The sequence below is a fragment of the Chelonia mydas genome, chromosome 22 (genome assembly GCF_015237465.2).
Source record: "Chelonia mydas isolate rCheMyd1 chromosome 22, rCheMyd1.pri.v2, whole genome shotgun sequence".
NCBI lineage: Eukaryota > Metazoa > Chordata > Testudines > Cheloniidae > Chelonia > Chelonia mydas.
The window spans coordinates 10475036-10498219 of NC_051262.2; the positions used below are offsets into that span (position 1 = coordinate 10475036).

General features: G+C 45.1%; 1 protein-coding gene across 8 annotated transcripts in view; it reads right to left on the reverse strand.

The window, feature by feature from the left end:
- GRAMD1B (GRAM domain containing 1B) overlaps positions 1–23184 on the reverse strand; it is a 289702-nt gene that overhangs the window by 73630 nt on the left and 192888 nt on the right. The window contains exon 1 of one of the 8 annotated variants that reach the window (XM_037882225.2): positions 13763–13910. The exons of the other annotated variants lie outside the window; for them this stretch is intronic. Within the exon in view, the coding sequence (XP_037738153.2) occupies positions 13763–13785 (23 nt within the window). The 5' untranslated portion in view covers positions 13786–13910. Of the gene's footprint in view, positions 1–13762; positions 13911–23184 lie in introns of those variants that run through there. 8 annotated transcript variants of the gene reach the window in all.

Consider the following 23184-nt stretch of genomic DNA (forward strand, 5'->3'; position numbering starts at 1 on the left):
TAGGGCACAACAGCTGTGCGTCACCCCTGCTCCTCACCCCTCCGATGCCGACACCGAGGTCTAAACAAAAGACAAAAGTGATTCTGCTGGAGGAGAGATCATTAAACCATTCACGAATCTTACTGCTCCGATGCATTTTATGTTCTCAAAAGTAGTGGCCAAAAAGATTCCCCAGTCTGCTAACAGCCTCACACAGCTGAGACAATGGCCTCTTTGCACCACGCTGCCTGGCTCTGGCATCTGAACTGGCTGCTGTCCACCAGAGAAGAAAAGCATTTACTGTCCCTTTAAGAACGCCCTCTATTCCACATCAGCTGGGGGCTTGTGTTAACCCTGCCTGTACCCTTCTCCACTGATGCCCATTATTAATCTTCAAAAGGTCCTCAATCTTTTAATCAGTCTTCTCCCAGCCTCCTTCCCTACTGTGCTGGAGAAACTTTTCTGGGCTATTATGAACAGTGTGGATTCGAATGCTTTTCCTGTGATTCCACGGAGGATCTGTATGAAGTATAGGCAGAGCTGTTCCCTTAGCCTCTTAAGTGAAAGGGGAAAAAGGAGACCAGCAGCTGCCTAAAGCATCTCCCTTTCCTCTAACTGCAACATCACATCTCCTATATGCCACCACTCTCTGAAAGTTTTCCCCATACAGTCCAGGTACTTGCTTCTAAAGCCATCACAATGGTTCTCCACAAAAAGGAAACATCTCATATTCACATAGGAAGACCCTCAACACATGCCAAAACCTTTGCACCCAAATACAAGCCACCTGCTTCCACAGCATGACCTGAGGTGAAGAGCACATAACTTTCATCCCAGCACAGCAGCCACCAGTCTTCAAGGTAGAACAGACAATCTCTTCAAATGCTACCCTCATCCCAACATGTGTGCAAACAACCTAGAGAGATTACAAGACGTAGAAGGTAACAAAATGAGTCAGCGTGGAAAAGAGGAAAGCTAATACAGTACACTGGGGGGGAAATAATCCAAAACATAGAAGGGGATTGATTCACTATGGTCTTGTAACGTGACATCTTTCACACCTGGCAACGTGGGTATGAAATGCTACCACTCTGACTGGATAACATTTTGCACCTGCCTTGCACTGGTGTGAATGAAGACCCAATGTGTCAGGCTCAGCTGCTCACAGAGAGTGAGAAAGCAGTAATGCCAAGCCAGCCTTAGAGCTGGTAGCCACAGCAAATCAGACATCAATTTCCAATTCAATATGGCAGCATGAAAGGCTAGTGCAATTTAAGGCTGCATACACTGAGCAACCATGTCATGTAGCAAGGAGGTGACAAACTGGTCACACAGAATGAGTGTATCTGTACCTGGAATAGCATTACAGGTGCCATATTACCAGAAATATATTGGCAAGTGGGAAGGAGTTCAAAGAAAAAAAACCCCAAAAATGACTAAATGGCTGGAAGAGTTGATTAATGACAAAAAAGACTAAAAGAACTAAATACATACATCAGAGCGGTAGTCATGTTAGTCTGTATCCACAAAAACAACGAGGAGTCCAGTGGCACCTTAAAGACTAAGGGATTTTTTGGGGCATAAACATTTGTGGGTAAAAAACCCACTTCTTGAGATGCATGGAGTGAAAATTACAGATACAGACATAAATTTATATTAATTGGCACATGAAGAGAAGGGAATTACCATTCAAGCGGAGAACCAGTGTTGACAAGGCCAATTCAGTGAGGGTGGATGTGGTCCACTCCCAGTAACTGATGAGGAGCTGTCAATACCAAGAGAGGGGAAATTGCTTTTGTAGTGAGCCAGCCACTCCCAGTCCCTATTCAAGCCCAAATAATGGTGTTACGTTTACAAATGAATCGTAACTCTGCAGTTTCTCTTTGAAGTCTGTTTTTGAAGTTTTTTTGTTGAAAGATGGCTACTTTTAAAACTGTTATTGAATGTCCAGGGAGACTGAAGTGTTCTCCTATTGGCTTTTGTATGTTACCATTCCTGATGCCTGATTTGTGTCCATTTATCCTTTTACGTAGAGACTGTCCGGTTTGGCCAATGTACATGGCAGAGAGGGATTGCTGGCACATGATGGCATGTATCACATTAGTAGATGTGCAGGTGAATGAGCCCCTGATGATGCGGCTGCGTTCTATGATGTCGTCACTAGAGTAGATACGGGGACAGAGATGGCAACGGGGTTTGTTACAGGGATTGGTTCCTGGGTTAGTGTTTCTGTGGTGTGGTGAGTAGTTGCTCGTGAGTATTTGCTTCAGGTTGGGGGGCTGTCCGTAAGCGAGGACTGGCCTGCCTCCCAAGGTCTGTGAGAGTGAGGGATCGTTTTTCAGGATAGGTTGTAGATCGTTGATGATGCGCTGGAGAGGTTTTAGCTGGGGGCTGTACGTGATGGCCAGTGGTATTCTGTTATTTTCCTTGTTGGGCCTGTCCTGTAGTAGGTGACTTCTGGGTACCTGTCTTGCTCTGTCAATCTGTTTCCTCACTTCCCCAGGAGGGTATTGTAGTTTTAAGAATTGGCCTTCAACACTTGGGTTCTCCACTTGCAAGGTAACTCCCTTCTCTTCATGTGCCAATATATATTCATGCCTGTATCTGCAATTTTCACTACATGCATCTTAAGTAGTGGGTTTTTTACCCACGAAAGCTTATGCCCAAATAAATCTGTTAGTCTTTAAGGTGCCACCGGACTCCTCGTTGTTTTTGTAATTACATATAGTGATATGATATTAACCAAAAAATATGTGAACAGTGTAAACAGCAAGAAGAGAGAAAGAATATAGTGTACTAAAAGAAGGTATAAATCAGTGTAATTGAGAAAGGAAGGAAGGAAAAAATTAAGCTGAACATCAGAAAAAAAAAACAACTTTCCAACAGTGAAAAGTAGGGAAGCTGTGGAAGCCTCATCACTTGGCATATTTACAACTTGACTCAAAAAAAATCACTAGTAAATGCACAACAGGGGACAAATCCTGCATTCAAAGGAAAATGGACTAATCACCCAATGCCATAGGTCTTTTCCATCTTGATATTAAGAATGTCTATGAATGTTCTGTAATACCTAGCACTCCAGTTTCAACAGCCTGTCAGTCACTATTGTCACCTAGTAATGGAAGAATCTTTAACGGTTAAGAGTTTGTGTCAGGTTTGGATAACTATTAGGGCTGCTTGGCCATCATCACTCAACACAGTCACGCTGGTTTGCTTCACTGAACTATGTATGACCCCAAAATTCACCAGTGAAACTCAGCTAAATCCCTGTGCGATTTTTGAGTTTTAAAAGGAACGTCTTGCACGGCTCGATGCAAATAACCTGAAGTTCTCAAGATGGCAACGCTGGGCTGGAACCCTTGCAAGAACAAGTGCTAGATTTCTGGTGCTTCAGATTCCAATTATGAGCAAAACATGTACAGCATTTGGGCACTTTTGTTTTCTGTCCCAGGAGCAAAAACTATTATCCAAATAATATTGAGAGGAAGGATGGCCTGGTGGAAAATGCGCTGACCCAGAACTCAGGAGACCCGGGTACAATTTCCTGGCTCTGCCACAGACTCACTCAGTGACCTTGGGCAAATCACTTAATCTGTCTGCCCTGCATCTGCAAAACATGGATAATACTTCCCTACTCAGTCGACAGGACACACATCCTCTCATAACAGCCACAACTCAGCATCATCTAGCCTCCCACAACTTTACTCCCACAATGCATGTCTGATCAAAGGCCACTGAGTGACTCCTCATTTCCTAATGGCTGGTAGCTGTAAGGAGAATCATCATAGTTTGGATGGAATACGCGGCCTCAGTGACCTCATCTCAAGCAGAGCGCACTTCCTGCGAATCTCTTTGTGCTTGATTTGAATTTTAAAGGGGCTGAAAAGCATCAGCATGGCAGCTCCAGTCTTCCACAGACCTCCTACAATGTCTCAGCCTTCAGCGCAAGTCTTTATTCACAGCGCTTGATGAGTCACCACCACCACCTACACCGGGATGGATGAAACCTTGTGAACTATTTTTCCTGAGTTCTGAGGATTTGCAAACCGTCTTCTTGTCATTTAAACCCATGTATGTTTGTTTATGTGCTCCCCAAAGGTGTTTCAATTGAAAGAACAAATCTAGTTAAGGGGCTGTCTATGCTCTGTATTAGGGATAGATAAGCCATCCAAAAAGCTAGATTGGTATAATTAGAGGCCCTATATTGAGTATATTTTATTTTTTCATTGGCATTTTTCTTTCCCAAAGCCGCCCTCTCCCCCCTTATTTGTTTTTCACTCAACCAATTCTCTCCTCTATATTTCCACCAGGACCTTTTCCCCCTTTCTGCTTCTTTTCTTCCACTCTTTCTCTTAAACAGAATGAGAAGATAGTAGCATTCAAGCTGAATTTTCCAAACTGAAATTAGGAAAAACAGGCCCCATTCTGTGCTTCCCTTGACACATAGGCAGAGCGGGTGTAGTGTGTTACCACCACATCACAGTAGCAGTGAACTGAAAGTGCCCTGCAGAAGCTGAAAGGCAGGGGCCATACAGCCCCAATGAATTTGCCTAGGCACATGCAACACTGTCTAGGAAGAGTAAACCTCAGAGAGTTGAAAAAGCTGAGCATGGACAATAGCATACCCCTAGATCTGTCCAAAAGGAAGCCACTGGTAAAACAGAAGCTTAGAGCACAAGAGCATAATGTTTTAGGAGCAAAAGAAAAGCTATTCATGTACGCATGGCATTTCTCTCAGGCTACGCCTTACACTACACACCACTGGCGGCTGTGTATAGCGTACATGTAGCTACACACCGCAAAATGAAAAGAACATTGCATCCACACTTCGGTGCACAGCTATGTGTATCAGTGAAAGGCTCTGACAGAGGGAGGCAGCGGGGAAAGACTGTCCTCGCTGCAGGAGCCTTTCACTGTTGCTGGAGATCTTTCCCTTCGACAGCAAAGGGCTACAGCAGTGGAGAGGCCGTGGGACATTACGCTGCTAAAAACAGCAATGTTGACGGGGAAGCACGGCTTGCTGAGTAGAGAACCATGTAGCGTATGTACTCAGGTACATACCCACACCCGTCCGGTGTCTCTTTACTTGCCTAAGCTAACCTGAACCTCACCGTCTATCCGTATCAATACCCGTGCTAGGGGACCTACACGGGTATGTACGCTACACACTGCCAAAAGCAGGGTGCAGTTTACACACACCCGTCTCTCTCCCCACCCCCTTCTCTGAAAGCTCACCCTACTGAAATTATGGTTGCTTTTTCATTGGATAATATTGTTACTATGATTTACTGATTTACAAATAAATTGGTTAGTCTCTAAGGTGCCACAAGTACTCCTTTTCCTTTTGCGAATACAGACTAACACGGCTGTTACTTTGAAACCTGATTTAGATCATGACTTTTGCAAACTTCGAAGTGTGAAGATTATTAACAGCTGATGCATCTAATAAAATAAGTAATAATTGTAATAATAATGACACTTTACCATTACACAGCATTTTCCACCTGAGGACAGGAAAGCACAGGCATGCAGTAGAGGGATCACTTTGCCTACAACTGAAAGGCTCTAGCATAAACACAGCAGCTGTTTAATAGCCCATTGCTACACCACACAACAGTTTAGAACAGGAAGTGAAGAAGCAAAGAATCCTAAAACTTTTAGGTTGTCAGAATGTGATTACCCACACTGGATTTTGGCTAGGACACAGTGATTCTTGCAGAAAGTGCCTGAAGCTCTTCAATTACCAGTATGATCATATCTGGCTTGATCCTGCAGGTTACTGAGCATTCTAGCCCCAATCTAGCAAAATATTAGCACACTGTGACCAAATGAATGCCTTTACCTACACTCTATTGTAATAATTGTGCAAAATAGGCCTTGTGAAGTATCATTTGAAAACCAATAACTTGCTGATCAGTAATATCACGGTGAAATGTATGTGGCAACATTATGCGTATAGTTATGAATAGCCCTTTAAGATGTTGGTAGCACATATTCAAACCAATGTAACCTTGATTTGGCAGGACTGGTTAATCAGGTCTATCTTAAACAAAGGGACTTGTGTTTTCCTCAGTTTACATGTAAGTAGTAAATAGGGTCCTTGAGACAAGAGGCAGACAATACAAATCTGCATTTCAGCATACACAGGGGAGAAGAAAGAGCACTCCCAGACTCTAGGTCACCTTCTTTTACTGCTTAAATAAAATTTATCTTGAGGGGTGATCCTCAGAAAAATACACTTCACAGGGGGCTGGACTATAAAAGTGAGGGGCAAAAAATACCCCAGTCTACCAATCTCTCTCCCTTAAATCACACTTTCACCTAAAAAGACAAAGAAACCAGCCATTTGGACTTTGGGGACAGATCCTGACTTGAGAACTTGGTCAGCTATGTTGCTGGGAACATGTCGTAAGGATCGGACATTGAATCAAACTTAGTTTGTTAAGTCTTAGCTACTAGGAAGCACTTTATTTTTATTTCTCTGGTAGTCATTTCTGACTTTAATATCTTGCACTTGTACTCACTTCAAATCGGTCTCTTTGTAGTTAAGTAAACTTGTTTTATTGTTTAATCAAAACTAATCCAGCGTTGTGTTTAAACTGAACTGTTTGGGTAACTCCAGTTAAAACGCAAACTGTTGTATAGTGACCAATTAGAGAGGCAATAAACCTGTAATATCTGAACTGTCCAGGAGGGGGCTAGACAGGGAAGAACACAAATTTTGGGGAAAATTCAAAACTGGGAGCGTGTTGGGGTCCTCCTGCAAGTAGTACCAATGTAGCTGGAAGCCACAATGGGACTGGTGTGTTGCTGACTGGCTGTTTGGGTCAGAGGTGCTGGACTAGGGTTGTGGCTATACACAGACACTCAGGGTGTGATCTACATGCTGTCTGGCTGTTTGTGAGGGGCCCAGGTTGGGAGCTACAACAGCAAAGCATTGGGACACACCCCAGGTTGCAGGGCAGGTGGTGATGCAATCCCACAATGGTCTGGATTGCACCCTGGAATGTGACACATGTGAGCAGTTCTACTGATTTCCATGGCATTCTGCACATGCTCAGATGGAATCACTTGCTTAAGAGTTTTCTGGATTGGAGACAAAAGTCCTCAATGCCCTACAGAACCAAGCGCCTGGGGCACATTGCATCTGTAGATCTCAAAGTGTTTTTTCAAGGAGGAGCAAGTACGATAAACCTCATTTTACAGATGAAGAAACTGAGGCAGAGTCAAACTGATCACACAGAAGCTCAGTGACGCAGCCAGGAATAAAATCCACGTCTCCTAACTTCCTGCCCTGTACTCAGTCTGTTGGACCATATTTCCACAAGTAGCCAGAATCTTGGTTCCACGTCTCATCTGAAAGGTGCCACCTAATCCAGTAGCACAGCACCTGAGCACCAGTTCAGCCCTAAGAGGGAAAACTGCCACCTACTGAATGTGACCTGTAGCTCACCTGACCGCCGTCACCTTTCCCTGCGTTTCGTTGCTCTGCAGGGTGAAGGAGGAGCAAGGTCTCTCCAGCCATCCAGTGCCATCTTACTTAAGATCTGGTGGAATAGATGCCTATAAAATTCCAGCCCCTGTTCTAAGAAGCCTCCTTCACTTGACATTTCTGAGCAGACCAAAGGATTGTACATAGGGAAGTTGCTTTGCCATTTAATGAAGACACACAAAGGCAATCAGTGATCAGGATTCACTTAGCCCAAGCAATCTTCAGTCCAAGCACAGATCTGAAGGGAGAGATAAAGGAGTGTTGCAAGCAGAGCTTTTCAAAGCTCAGTACCATTGATTTGCAGGCGTCTGAGATCCATATCTATAGCCAGCTGAATAGCGGATTTTTTGGTCTGCTGGCAATGCCGAAAAAACAAAAAACCCATTGTTTTGGGTAGAACCCTTCAAAATCCGTAGCAAATTGAAAAGTTATATATAATCAAATTGAAGGACATTTCTGAAATGAAGAAATTTTGAACCAAAAATCAAAACGATTTGACATTTTTATAATTTGTTTGTTTTTAAGCAAACAATTTTGCAAAACTGACATGAATTCACAAAGCATTTTGATGTCACCTAACCTGCATTTTTGCTCCCTCCACCTCACCCCCCAAAAAATACATTTCAGCCAAAAAAATGTCACCCAGCTCTATCTACATTCTCTGTGTGTGTTAGATTTCAATGAGCACCACCCTCAAAAAATCAAAGGAAGGAAAATACTGAATTTTTTAACTGATTTTAGGTGAAAAATCGAGCCAACCAAAAAAGAACCCCCCCCCCCACACACACACCCACATCAGTCTGACTTGGATCAGCAAGCGCTCAGGTCCTATGACCCTGCTAGCGGGGTGGGTCAGAGCCTGAGCCACTGTGATTTGGGTCCAAGCCCTATCATTTTGCAGTGTGGACACAGCTTAAGCAACAGACCCAAGTGCATTTAGCAGTATGGATGCATTAGCATGTCTGTGAGAGCCAGGCTCACAATGCAGTGTGCACACTCAGCCACAGACTTGGAAACACCAAGTCCACAAGCCCGGGTCCCACAGACCAGGGTTTACAATGCAGTGTAGACATACCCTTAAGGGTCTGATCCAATGCCTGGCCCAGCTCTAATGCAAGTCTTTCCATGGTCTTCAATGGGTTTTGAATCTAGCCCTTAGCCCCTCTGTACATCTGTTTCCCCTTCTGTAATGATGCTTACTCACCATCGTAAACGGTGTTGAGGTGAAGAGATGAAAATGGGCTATACAAGTGCTACGCATTATCACTATTATTTCCCACTGCCACAAAGTACTGAGAAACTATCACTAAACTTGTGCTTAAATCTGACCTTATTGTCATGGGTACATACTACATTTACAAGAAACAGGTCAGAAATACATCAGAAGATTTTTGGGAAAATTTTATCAAGTACGTTCCTAATCGAAGGAAATGGGCAGCATTGCCCTTTAAAGACACAGATTCAGTCAGCTGGAGTCAAAGGTATTTTGTGCATGTTCTGGTCACAAGGAGAGACATTTGACCTGCTCCAAGATACGTTACACCTCTCTTCCTAAATCATCCTCAAGGCCAAGTTTCAAAAGTGTTGATTCCTAAGGTTAAATCACAGAATTTAAAAGCACTGAATTTAAAAACCCACATTTCTAAAGTTTAGCAGAGTCATGTTTGTAAATTCCATGTACACAGAGCTTATTTGACTAGTCGTCAAGGGAGGGTTAGCATCATATTTTTTTTCTTTCAGATAAAGCATAGAAAAGGGGGAGATGCAGACAAAGGGGAGTTACTGGATATACAGCAAAGAAGAACACAGAAAGCATAATGTGCTAACTTTTAATGTGAAGGTCAAACACTACAGTGCATTATGTAACTTCACTTGAACTACTTAGCAAGGCTGCTTCTTAACCAAAAAAAAAGGGGGGGGGGGAAATCATTTGATTCATTCACCTTTTATTCCCATATGCAATAGAATAAATTTTATTTCCACTGTATAGTATAGCCCTTAAATCTCTAGAATATCTATATAGAATTGGAAATGATTAAGCATTGCATCGCTACCCAATGTAATTGGAATGTAAATGAGGAGAATCCCAGATACACACACAGATAAATTCAACTCTCAGTGATAGTAGGGTACATCCAGATTTGCAGAATTTGTCTTCCCTGACTCTCTCTTGCTGCTCAATTATATCTAACTTCAAAGAGGTTGTATGGATAGATCTTTCAGTCACATATGGCTGATGGGCTGCTTAAGTATCATTCCCCATCTTACACAATGATGGCTGTGCGTGAGACAAAATGAAAATCAAGGGACAAGGCAGCTATCATAAGCATGGCATGAATACAAAGAGATTCTGAAGTAAGTGTCCTTACAGTGAACATAACTGAAACTGCCTAAAGTTAATCCCCCTGCTCCCTGAGATCAAACAGCTACAGCTAATTTTAGTTTTGATATTCTAAAATTCTACCTAGTTCTCTAGCTCTTTCCCACCCCCACAACTGCAAAATAAACCTTTTTCTGCAGACTGGTAGGGCGCTCGAACATCGTTTGTTTCTTGCTCTCACACACAGATGATGAGGTAAAGAGAATTACAGATTTATATTTTTAGGTCAACTCTTTGGCCCTCATTTTCACCTCAGGTTCCAGAAACATTCTACTCAATAATCTAATAACCAGGGAATCAAAGGGAGTGGGGAAAGAAGGAAAGCAAACCCAACACCTGTCGCTAGCATCCCATTTATGGGAAAGGGAAAAGGGGAGGGACGATCTAAACCCAACAGCTGATCTCTGTATGCCATTGGAAGAAGGCTAGTATAGTTGCCACCTGTCTCTATTTTTGCATGTGAGAGCTTTTTTAAAAAAAAGCAACCAACCCAGGATGCTGCAAAGAGAGTCAGTAGGTGATGCTTCTCCCTCTCAGTGCATTTTGAATCAACAACTCTTTGGTGTCAGGGGAGCACTGTGCTGCTGAAGTTGCTGACTTTTCCATGGAATGTAAAACCAGGCTGCTGGCAGCTTAGTGTTATTAAGGATCTATGACATGATGCCATAACGACACTTTATGATGTTGCACTTCTACAGAATGCAAATTAATTCAGTGTGTCATGACATCATGATATTGTTTGGCATGGCGACATGAATTATAATATGAGGATGTTATGTCATAATATAATAGCCTATGAAATTGTGATGTTAGATATTGACTTGATGAGCTTTCACTGTGACATGATAATAATGCAACATGGCATTGTGATACTGCATTACAACATGAACATACCATTTTATATTGTTGCATCTCAACAGTATGATTTTGCATTGTTACATGATGACCTTGCACCATAATGTTATGAAGCTGTGCTGTGATGTCATTACACTGTTTTCTGACATGATAGCATCAAGATGTTGTTGGGTTGTGATGTGATATGACAACCTTGCACAATGACACCAAGATATGGTGTTGTGCATGATGATGTGATTCTACATTGTAATATGATCACTTTGTACAAATTTATGAGGTTGCATTGCCATATTTATGGCACTGCTATATTGTATCACATTGTGACAATGTTGTGTTGAGACATGATGGCATTTCATCACATTAGGGTGTAGAGCCCACAATACGGTGACCTGACATCACACTGTCTTGTTGGTACAATGTGACATCGTAACATGACCTCAGAATGTGACGTTGAAATAAAATAGCATGATCCTGTGAAGCAGCGGGTTTGTCCTACAAGTGGGTGACAGTGAGTCCACTTCCTACCCTTCAAAAAAGGCTGCTGACAGCAGTCTGTCCCTTTCTACTCTTTCTACTGCAGAAAGAAATCAAGTGTCTTTCAAAAAATTGCTCCATGAGAAAATCTGCAGTAACCTAACTGAAAACAGTGACTTTTAGGCAGGTAGGGCTGAAAGTTGCACTAGCTTGCCACTTGCTTGATGGTATAGCTTCAAACGCTGCCAATCCAAAGCGGCAGTTCTTCCATAAGCAAGTGCAAACACCATTCCTGTAACGGCTTTTGTTATGCAAGTTGCACACAAACGTACATATTAATATAACCTACGTGGGCCTGACAAACACCCAAGGACAAGGGAAATCTGTGTTTCAGCCTTGGATTTAGTCTCCTCTTGAGGCATGCACATAATTCCATTAACTACCACCACATATGCTTAGGAGAAAACAGGCCCTGAAACATCATCCTTAACATACCTCTGTGCCCAGGAATTTCACATTTACAGTTGGATAAGTGAGGAAAGAGCGACAACCTAGAAAATCCCAAACATTTTTACAAAACTGTACACACTATAAGGGATCTCTTGCCCACCACTAAAATGCAATCTGGGGAAGAAAGTGATATTTTATACATATTTAATAGGGAGAAGTACAGAATAACTTGTCCTATTGGAACTATAAAGGGGGAAATGTGGGGATACAGAACAACCTAGAATTTGGCCAGCATACTTAGGGCTGTTACACTATTCCTCTGAACATGACAGAGAATCTTTAAAGAACACAAGCACTCGGATTCTGAGTTAGGCCTCTCACAAGAAAGCCATCACCTACAATAGCATGGTGCCCCCTCATGCTGGGACACTGATTCAGTGCTAACTCAAAGGGAGAGTGACACCTACTGAAACACCAACATCACTTCTTTCAATACCTAGGACCCTAGGTAATCTCTTGAAGTCCCACATCCAGTGCTGACCCTACCCAAATCTACTGAGCTTTTGAAATCTGACAAGATTACAGCCCAATGTGCTGGCTGGTATTTCAGTCTTTATGCATGTTATGATCTATTGAGTGTGTGTCAAGTGTAGTTACACTATTTATAGAAAACCAATGTGCAGTATTGTTAGCATGATGGGGTTCTGTATTACGAGATACACAGAATGTATAATACATGTCTTGCTTGCTTGGTGGTACTGCTAAATTATTATGCAACTCACCAGCCCAGCCCAGCCCAATGACACATAACACAGTGCATCAGTGAAAGTTTTTTTCAAAAAGCAGAAAAAATCATGTAGGATTCTCGGATATTAATAAATTTGCCGGTTATATGTACTATATCATATATATGCATATGCACATATATATTACACAAGCTATATCTGTGTTTGCACATAAACACAGGATTACAGAAATTAGAGATGGAAAAGACCTATATTAAGTCATGTCTGGCACTAGTCCATCCCTGGGTCCCACAGCAAAATGTTTTTCTGATGCTACATGTTCCAATGCTTTTCTCCATATAACAAATGACAAACAACAACAATAGAAACAAATTAAATAAAAATAACTTTGCCCTTCTCATGCACCTTCCATGTAAGGATCTTAAAACACTTTCCACACATTAATGAAGCAAGCCGTAATGGTGGGGGAGGGCAATTTTATTCTTATTTTACACAAGGGGGAAAAGGATTTTTAAAAATAAGTTAGTCCAGCACACTGTGAACTAACGTCATGTACAATTTAAGTTTAAATTACAAAGTCATGTTGCAGTAAAAAGGGTGGAACCTTCCCCATTGGACAAAGTTCTGATTACTTTTTCTTTTTTGGTTTTGCATCTCCATCATCTACAATCTACTGTATATTTTGCAGCAGGAGAGTGGCTTTGAATTTAAATTATATATATTCAACTTGGACACATAGACCCTTTCCTGGCCAAATTTCCACCGACAGAGCATTGTCTTTTACAGCAGAGCTATGAAACCCTGAAAATGAAGAATTTCCTCTAAGGCTGCTGGGGGGACCGTTGGCAAAACAGCAGCAATAGTTAAGGGCCTCCCTACCTGCCATGGAGCTGCTTGTCCCTCGGGGCCCCCGACTCCAAAACACCATCGGGGGCACAACACGCCAGCAAAGCCCATCCCCGGGAGCAGCTCTTTAAAGAACAACTTCAGCAGGAACCGTCGTATTGAACCAGGATTCAGGTCTCGTTCTCTACCTACCTCGAGCCAGGACAGGACCACTGCATCGCAGCCCTGATGCAGAGGTGGCCGGGCTGGGGAGAGAAACCTTTGCATTCGCCCACCCCCGCCCCTGCTGGCTCCATTACAGCTGCAGTCTTAGCTCGGCACCCTACAGCGCCTTCCCCCGAGCAGATGCCCCTGGCGAACGCCGCAGCGATAGAAAGCCTCGCACCGGAGGCAGGCACCAACTTATTGGGAGCGCATCTTTCCGCCCCCGGCGGCTCCCTGGCCCCAGGGATGCGCTGCGCAGGGCGCTGGAGGGGAGGAAGAGGAGGGTGCCTTTGCTAGGGTGTCCCCCGCCCCCCCATTCACCTTCCCGCTGCTTACCAGGCGAGCTTGAACCCTTTCATTAGCACAGTCACGACAACCCGGTGCCCGTCTCCCGGTCCGCCCGCGGCCGGCGCCAGAGGTCCCAGGACATATTGGAGCAGCCGGGGCAGCAGGCGGCCCCCCGGCCAGCGCAGCGTCCCATGCGCGGCGCCCCTGCGGCAGGGCAGCGGCCGCGTCCCGCCCAGCCCCGCCGAGCCCCGGCTGCGCGCCCCGCTGAGCCAGGCTCCCGGCGCCGGCGGCCGAGGATCTCTGCTGAGCATGTGCGGCGCCGGCAGGGCAGCGGGCTGGAAAACATGCCCTGGCACCGCCGCCTGCCCGGCAGCCCCCGGAGGGCGGGGGAGGCCGGCCCCGTCTGGGCACCTAATGCCCGCGGCAGCCGGGCCAAGCACCGTGCCCCGCCGCCCCCGAAAAGCCCCAGCCGGCTGCTTGTCCGCGGAGCCGGGCGGGGGCGCCCAGCCGAGCCGGGGCCGCCCGGGCGCTCCGGGTTCCAGCGGCTCCGCGCAGCCCCGCCGGGGAGAAGCCCAGCCCGGGGGTGGGGGGGTGAGAAAGCCACTAAGGCAGCCCTATGGCCCCGTTCTCCTGCACCCCCCTAGCGCTGGAGATGGTGGGGCCCGAGCCGCAGACAGCCCCCCCACACACACACACAGAAGCGCCTTTCAGCAAAAGTTCAAGGATGTTCAGCTCCAGGATTTTGATTTAGCCCACGATGCAGGGAAAAGCCAGTCAGGGAAATTCGGATTCAGCGAGTCCCCACGCCACCTCGGAGTGCTCCGACCTGGGGCGGGGGGGGTTGGTTCAGCGCCATCTCCACCGAGCACTTTACCCTCCACAACTCGCCCCACCGGAGTCAGCTGGCCCGCCACTGCAATGGAGCAGCCTCGGGGAGGGGGGCTGGCAACTGTTTTAAAGCACAGACGCAACAACAGCGAGTGAAAGGAGAGCGTGTGCCTCACTGAAACCGAAGGGGAAACTTTCAGGCAGGCAGGAAGTCATGACCGGAGACAGGACTGGAGTTAGCACCACAATGTTATGAAAGGCAAGATCCTTAACACTAACAAAAAGCATGCCGGGTTCCTTCTTCCCTTCCACTCATCCTAATCTGACCTCCATCAGTCAGGACTTGGGCTCTACATCCCACCAATAGATCAGCACTTCCTGCCACACTGCTCCCCCTACCACCAGCCTTGTGTCCTGGCTCAGTCCTGACTCAAAGGAAAGATTGCTAACTACTGAATCACCATCAGCAGTTCCTGCAATACCCTGAAGCCAGGTCTACACCTAAAAGTTAGACTGCCCACCCCTACCTCCATTGCTTAGGGCTGTGAAAAATTTCACACCCTGTGCCATGTAGTTAGGTCAACCTAACTCAAACCATAGATGCAGCGAAGTCCATAGAAGAATTCTTTTGTCAACCTAGGTACCACCTTTCAGAGAGGCTGTCCATCCTGACTGGGAGATTCTCTCCCAGCTGCAGCATAGACAGATCCATGGAGACACTAGCATAGCCATGGTAGCCCGCATATTTGTGACTTCTGTGCTTGCAACTCATATCTAGGAAGGAAGCCTCACATCCTGAAAACTTGTGGAAAACACAACCACCCAACTACTTAGCAACACAAGTTTTACCTGTGGAAACCTCACCGTAGTATTCCTCTTGCTCCCCACTGAAAAAGGGCAGTTCAAGGTCTCAGTGCTAATGTTCAAAGCCCTCCATGGAAGAAGTGTCCCTAACTACCTTAGAGAACATTAGCGAAATGTTACTGGAAGAAAACAATGATTGAACTAATTTGATATCCTTTATGGGGAAGTGGCTAGTATTGGAAGCCTTAATCTCCTTTAAATTAAGGGAAGACTAAACCTCAGAGTTTCATATCTGTTCAGCTGAGCACAAAGAAATTGGGCATCTTACCCAAATCTTTTCTCAACTGTCCTTTTGGGTCTAACAAAATCATGAGAACAAGAAGTTCCCCATTTCAAGTCAGGCTTAGAGTCTCTCTTGCATGGTTTTGGTCATTTCATGCCCAGACAGAAGCCATAGGTAGGAGGAAATGAATAACGATTGCCAGGAAACAATTTCAAACCACAAAAAAAGGTTGCTTGAAGCAGAGGGGAAAGGTCAGTTCAGTGCTCACTTTGCCAATATCTGTGACAGAAGATTCGCTCTCTCTGAATCATCTGTCACATCAACCAATGCCGAAACATTTTGGTACCTGCTTTTGATTAAAGCAACTAATACAGGGCCTGATACTGTACAATGCTGAGCAGCCTAAGCGCCCATTGACTTTAGTGGGAGCTATGGGGACACAACACCCTGTAGGGTCAGATCCAATACTGAGCAGGGATGGACCTGTGATCCCTTTAATCCAAATATCCCCGAACTTTGAAGGAGTTTGGTTCTGGAATGAATCTCATGGTTAGCAAACAGCTTCATTAATTGAGTACTATGGTTTCTCAAAGCGTACTTCCTCATATCACTGCAAACAGTAAAGAGTGAAAAGAAAAGGAGTACTTGTGGCACCTTATAGACTAACCAATTTATTTGAGCATAAGCTTTCGTGAGCTACAGCTCACTTCATCTTTATGCATCCGATGAAGTGAGCTGTAGCTCACGAAAGCTTATGCTCAAATAAATTGGTTAGTCTCTAAGGTGCCACAAGTACTCCTTTTCTTTTTGTGAATACAGACTAACACGGCTGCTACTCTGAAACCAGTAAAGAGTGAGGAAATCATCATTCCCACCCTGCACAACCTCAGATCCAACAACCCCTCTCCCCCTGCTCATTAGGCCCACAGCTTGAGCGCATCTCAGTTTCTAAACTGCTTCACTCTCCCTGGGATGCTTTGAACCTGTGGCCTGCAAGTAGTTATGGAGAGAGGCAAACTGCAATGCTGTAAAATGGGTCAGGAGATCTGCAAGTCTGGTGAATCTGGGACAGACCAGTGCTGCAGAGTCACAAGTTTGGAAATCATAGCTCAGGCAGGGGGAGACTGAGCAAGCAGCCATGTGCTGTTTTATAAGAACACGTTGGAGGTCAGGAAATTATCAGGAGCGAGAAAGGCTGAGGGGGAAGTATAAGCACCAAACTCTGGCAGAACCGACTGCCCCTCAGTGAGAATTCGGCTGGGATTTGCATTCTGGCATCCTTGAAGGGAGCCTGGGTGAGGGGGCTGCAGATGGCCAATCAGCTGCGGTGGATCATGATCAGGTGATCCCTGCTGTCACTGTTCGTTACAATCTTAGCTTCCACTGCCTTGCCCATCCATGTCAGCTAATGCAGAAAGGGTGAGTCCTCTCCTCTCCTCTCCGCTCCCCCTGTGCCCAGGCACACACCAGAAGAAAGGAAGTGGTATTAAATATTGAACCTGGCAACATAAAAGTGTGGACGAGGGACAGCAATTGCAACTGCCTCCATGGAGATAGGAACCAGGAGACTCCAAATACTCAGTACATTTAATGCAAGGTGGAGTCCAATGAGATTATCCACCTACTGTACCCTGAACATCTGCCCCATGAAACGAGCAAATGGGAATGAAGGATAGTTTTGTGATTTAGATGCAGGACTGGAACCCAGGATATCTGGATTCAGTTCCTGGCTCTGCCACAGACTTCCTGTGTGACACTGGGCAAATCACTTAATCTCTATGTGCCTCAGTTCCCCATCTGCAACACGGAGATCCATAATTCCCCCTCCCTCACTCGGTGCTATGAGGATAAATTCATTGATGAGAGCTTCTGGTCCAATGGAAATCCCATGAATGCAATCTCTCTCATTGAATTTTGGTGCTTTTCCTCCCAACCAGAATTGGGAACTGAAGCCACATACGAACGTTTTAAAAAAAAAAAAAAAAAAAAAAGCAGCAAAAACCCTGCATAACTTTTCCAAACCTTAGAAAGGATTGCAAGTTCTGACTGGTAGAAGCCACTCAGAGAAATCTGGATGCTTTTCCGAACCCTCATGTACAAACAATCAAGTCCTCCTCAGTCTGCAAAACGAGGCTGGAGTGCTTGCAAGTACAGAGAAGCTAATTCATTCTTGCGAAGCGATTGCAAAATGCAACCTTTCAGATTGGGTAGTGATTTACATTCATTTTGCACAGGTGTAAATGTCTGTAACAAAATGAGAGGCAAAGATGAAATAGGCCCAGCATCTCTTCAACATTGCACTTATGGTTAGGTTCCAAGACATAAACCTCTCCTTGCAGCTTCTCAGCACTTACCCTTCCAATCCTGGATGGAAGTCATCAGTGCAGAAGTCACCACGGAAATTAAAATCCCTTTGAAAATAACTTTACTTTCTATTATGGTTGGATCTGCTTCGATAAAATAATAAATTTTTAACAAATATATTTTAACTGCATTTTTTCCACTCCTTGGTTCAATTCAAAGTTTAGGTTCAATTCAAATCCCTGACACACACTGTATTAGTCAGCCCCCTACAATCCCAGTCTGAGCAGCTGCTGGCTAATAAAAGGCAAGGAAATAAACAATCTCTAATCCACCGCACTGAGATACAGTAAATGGGCATCTTTTCTGGCGTCATTCATCATTCTAATTACAGTGCATAACAGAGGAAAACACATCTCCTGCCAGATGGAACAAGTGTATCAGGTGTTTAATTAACTCCTCCTCCCCGAGCTTCTTCCAGGATATTCCCACTGAATATTTGCAGCACAGAGAATGAGAACTTTGCAGTTTCAGGGACAAAAAGGCAGCTCTCAGGCTTGGGCTCTCTGTTATCACTGGTCTCTTTTAGCTGGGATTTGATTCTATCCCCACCCACTGTGTCCTGGCTGGGCATCCTCATCTCACAGTGGGGCTGGTTTTCTTTGCTCTCTGCTGGATAAACTATTTTTCCCCCTTGCTCTCATTCAAAAGCAGGGACAGATTAAGAACGGCTGCCACTTACAGCATGACAAAACCCGTTGTACTGAACAAAATGCTAAGAAGTCCTTCTTTGAGAGGGTTACTGGCCTAGTGAATATGGGGGAAGCGGTAGACATTATATATCTTGATTTTAATTAGGCTTTTGACACAGTCCCACATGACATTCTCATAAGCAAATGAGGGGAATGTGGTCTAGATGAAATTACTATAAGTGCACAACTGGTTGAAAGACTGTATTCAAAGAGTAGCTATCAATGGTTCACAGTCAAACTTGGAGGGCGTATCTAGTGGGGTCCCATTGGGGTCAGTCCTGGGTCTGGAACGGTTCAATATTTTCTTTAATGATTGGATAAAGGAGTGGAGAGTACGCTTACAAAATCAGCAGATGACAGCAAGCTGTGAGGGGTTGCAAGCACTTGGAGGACAGGCTTAGAATTCAAAACGACCTTGACAAATTGGAGAAATGGTCTGAAATCAACAAGATGAAGTGCAATAAAGAGCATTGCAAAGTACTTCACTTAGGAAGGAAAAATCAAATGCACAACTTCAAAATGGAGAATAACTGGCTAAGTGGTAGTACTGCTGAAAATGATCTGGGGGTTATAGCGAATCACAAATTGAATATGAGTCAATAATGTGATGCAGTTGCAAAAACAGCTAATATAATTCTAGGGTTTATTAGCAGGAGTGTCATATGTAAGGCATGGTAGGTAACTGTCACACTGATGAGGCCTTTGCTGGAGTACTGTGTCCAATTCTGGGCACCACTGTTTAAGAAAGATGTGGATAAACTGGAGGGAGTCCAGAAGAGAGCAACAAAAATGATAAAAGGTTTAGAAAACCTGACCTGTGAGGAAAGGTTCAAAAAACTGGGCATGTTTAATCCTGAGAAAGAAAGACTGGCGGAGGGAGGGGGGCTGATAAAAGTTTTCAGATATGTTAAGAGCTGCTATAAACAGGACAGTGATCAACTGTTCTCCAGGTCCACTTAAGGGAGGACAAGTAGTAATGGGCAATTACTGCAGCAATGGAGATTTAGGTTAGATATTAGGAAAATGTTTCTAACGAACTGTAAGGGTAGTTCACCTCTGGAATAGGCTACCAAGGGAGGTTATGAAATCCCCATCACTGGAGGTTTTTAAGAATTGGTTGAACAAACACCTGTCAGGGATCGTCAAGGTTGACTTGGTCCTGCCTCAGCGCAGGGGGCTGGACTAGATGATCTCTCAAGGTTTAGCCCTACATTTCTATGATTCTACAAATGTCGTGAGGTCACCATAAGCCACCATCATAGAATCATAGAAAGATAGGGCTAGAAGGGATCTCCAGGGGTCATCTAGTCCAGCCGCCTGCATTGAGGTAGGACCAAAGAGACCTAGAGTCTCCTAAAGCATCCCTGACAGGTATTTGTCAAACCTCGTCTTCAAAAAACCTCCAATCATGTCACAAGGCAATAGCATCACATGGCGAAACAATCACTGAGTGCTAATGTGTGCTCCAGCCCAAAACAATTCTCAGGAGACTCCAGTGAGAATCCCACAAGCTTCAAAATCGGGATGCATGGCATTAACCTTGGCCCAGGAGCACCGGCCAAAACACGGAGGCTCCAAATCTATGAGGATATGAAGCAGTGAATTTAGGGTTGCTTTGTGGTACATCAGGGGAATATCAATTCTTGAGACACCATAAGCAGCAAAGAGGAGACAAAAGCACAAATACAATGGAAAGTAACGGTGGTAGACATTAATATCCTGTTGTTACATCCCATTGGCGATCTCCGTGTTTAGGAAAGGACAATAACCTAGCCTTTTTCCCAGCAATTCTCTGTTCTCCCAGATCTAAGCAGATGGACTCTACTCTAGAGGAATTCAAAGGTACAGCTACACTGCATTTTAAAACCCACAGCACTCAGAGCCCAGGTCTATGACGTGGGCTCATGCTACAGCACTATAAACAGCAGTATAGATGCCCCCAAGCCTGGGCTTCAAAGTCCAAGCTCCATCCTGAGCCACAATGTCTACATTGCTGGTTTTAGCACCGGAGCACGAACCCAAGTCTGTAGACTCAGGGTCTGAGACTTGCTGCCGCAGGTTTTAAAACACAGTGTAGATGTAGCCATAGGGGCTGAGAGAATGTAAGTATCAGGGCTCTGAAGGCTTCAAACAAGGCATAATATGGGACAGAGAGCTAAACCAGGGGATACAAGGACATATACTAGATCACAAAGCTTAACATTACCTGAGCTTTAGTACTTTAATATAAACAGCATTGGAATAAGCTCTGATGTTAATTACACCAATGTAAGTCCAGAGTATCTGCACCCAAGTTTGTACTGGTTAAAAAAAAAACCCACCACCATGCATAAGTTGTTTCTGTTCTGCAGGGTTTGAAACTGAGCTGTTTTTCACTTTTTTATAAACGTTCACAAAAATGTTACCAGGTTTTCAGTAAATAAAAAACAACCCCAATAAGCATTACAATAGTGGTTTCAATAATGTTTTTGATAAAAATGTCATACACACAACTTTTTTTTCCACAATTCTTACAGTTGTTTTTGAAAAAAGGCCATTTTTTCAATTAAGCAAGTTTTCATTCAAAAATGTCTGACCAGCTGTAGTTGTGGTCAGTAGGGCTACTCCACATTTACACCAGTGTCACTTGATTCAGGGACTGGCCCACAGTCCCTAGCCTCCAGCATTCTTGATGGCAATTATTTTTCAGATAATACAGGTAGACAATATCACTTCTGTGTAAGCTGGAGGTAAATGAGGGTGAGGGATGACAGACAACCGTGAAGGAAATACAGTAATACGGGCAATCTTACACGTATATAGCATCTTCCATCCAGAAGAACATCACAGAATTTACGAACATTCTACAAACACAGGAACTGCAGTGAAATGCAGCCACCTCTGGGGTAAAACACTGTAGCTGTTCAACAGCACAAAACAACACTTCACAGCCATTTAAAGAAAGGTAGTGAAGAATACTAAAATTCATCTGAAAGAGGGAACTTAGTCAAGGGAAATATTTATTCAGTTGGAAATTTGGTAAAGGCAAAGGGGTTACACCCTTCCTCTTAGGAAACGCATCATGGGTTCCTCAACAACTATCAATGCTCAGGGCCTCAGATATATATTTCATTAAGTATAGTATTTCCAGCAACACAGCACACCCTAGCACAATGCTTGGGTATCTGGTTCAATACTACTTCAAAGGGAAGACGTTCAGCTTCGTAATCACTAATATCACTTCCTGCAGCACCTGGTCTTTCCCATCTAAACTATGACACATCCCAACCATGCTTAGCTTCCAGGAGCTGCTGAGATCACATCACAATATGGGTTGCCAACTTTCTAATTCCACAAAATCGAACACCCCTGCTCTGCCCCTTCTCCAAGGCCCCACCTGCCGCACGCTCCATCCCCCCTCCCTCAATTGCTCGCTCTCCCCCACCCTCACTCATTTTCACCAGGCTGGGGCAAGGGGTGAGGGCTCGGGAGGGGAGTGAGGGCTCTGGGGTGCAGGAGGAGACTCCAGGCTGGGGCACGGGGTTGGGGTGCGGGGGGGGGGGGAGGCTCCGGCTGGGGGTGTGGGCTCTGGGGTGGGGCTGGGGATGAGGGATTTGGGGTGCAGGAGAGGGCTGGGGCAGGGGGTTAGGCTGTGGGGAGGGTGAGGGCAGTGCACGGAGCCTCCCTGGACGTCCATGCACCTCGGGGCCACAGTGACCTGGCAGCTGCTTCCGGGAGCCGCACAGAGCCAGGGTCCCTTTTCGACAGGGCATTCCACTTGAAAACCAGGTGCCTGGCAACCCTAAGCACAAAGCGATAGGGCTGCAGATATGATCACCATATTTCAGTCCTACTCTACTGTCTAATCAAGTCACAATAGTGGCAGACCCATGCCTTAACACAGCTGCTGCTGTGGGCATTGGCACTGAGATACTAACAGTGCCATGCCCAGATGTGTATGCAAATCCCCCTCTCTGAACATTGCTGACACAGTTCACGGCACACACTTCCGGGCCCATTTCTCCCCCCACAAACCCGCCCTGGTCTATTCGGCTGCATTCCTGTAGTGTGACGCCACTGTCCAATCTTTCCAACCCTTGGGAAAGCTGAACTTACAAACTGGCACGAGCAAAGACTACAAGCAGTGTTCCCGGGGGGATGCAGGAACCTTGTACAAATGAGCGAGTGCATCTAAAACCTCAGCTCACTAGCTCACTTCCCTTCCCCATCTCCTTGTAACAATAAATTGCTGAGAGCCATTTCTGATCTGCAATCCAGTTTCCCGAGCCTAGGAATCCAACCTCTAAGGCACACTCCGGAGCAGCATTTCTCAAATGCAGCCACCGTGGCTGCTTGTGGCCACCAGGGGCGTTTCTTTTTCCGGGTGGTGGTTGGGGGGATGGGGACAAAGCAGCAGCCCCTCCCGTGGGGCTGCAAGGAGAGGTTGGGCCCTGCACTTTCCTGAGCCACAAACGCCAGAGAAGCAGACAACCAGTGTGAGTTTCCCACCTTCCCAGGGGCGC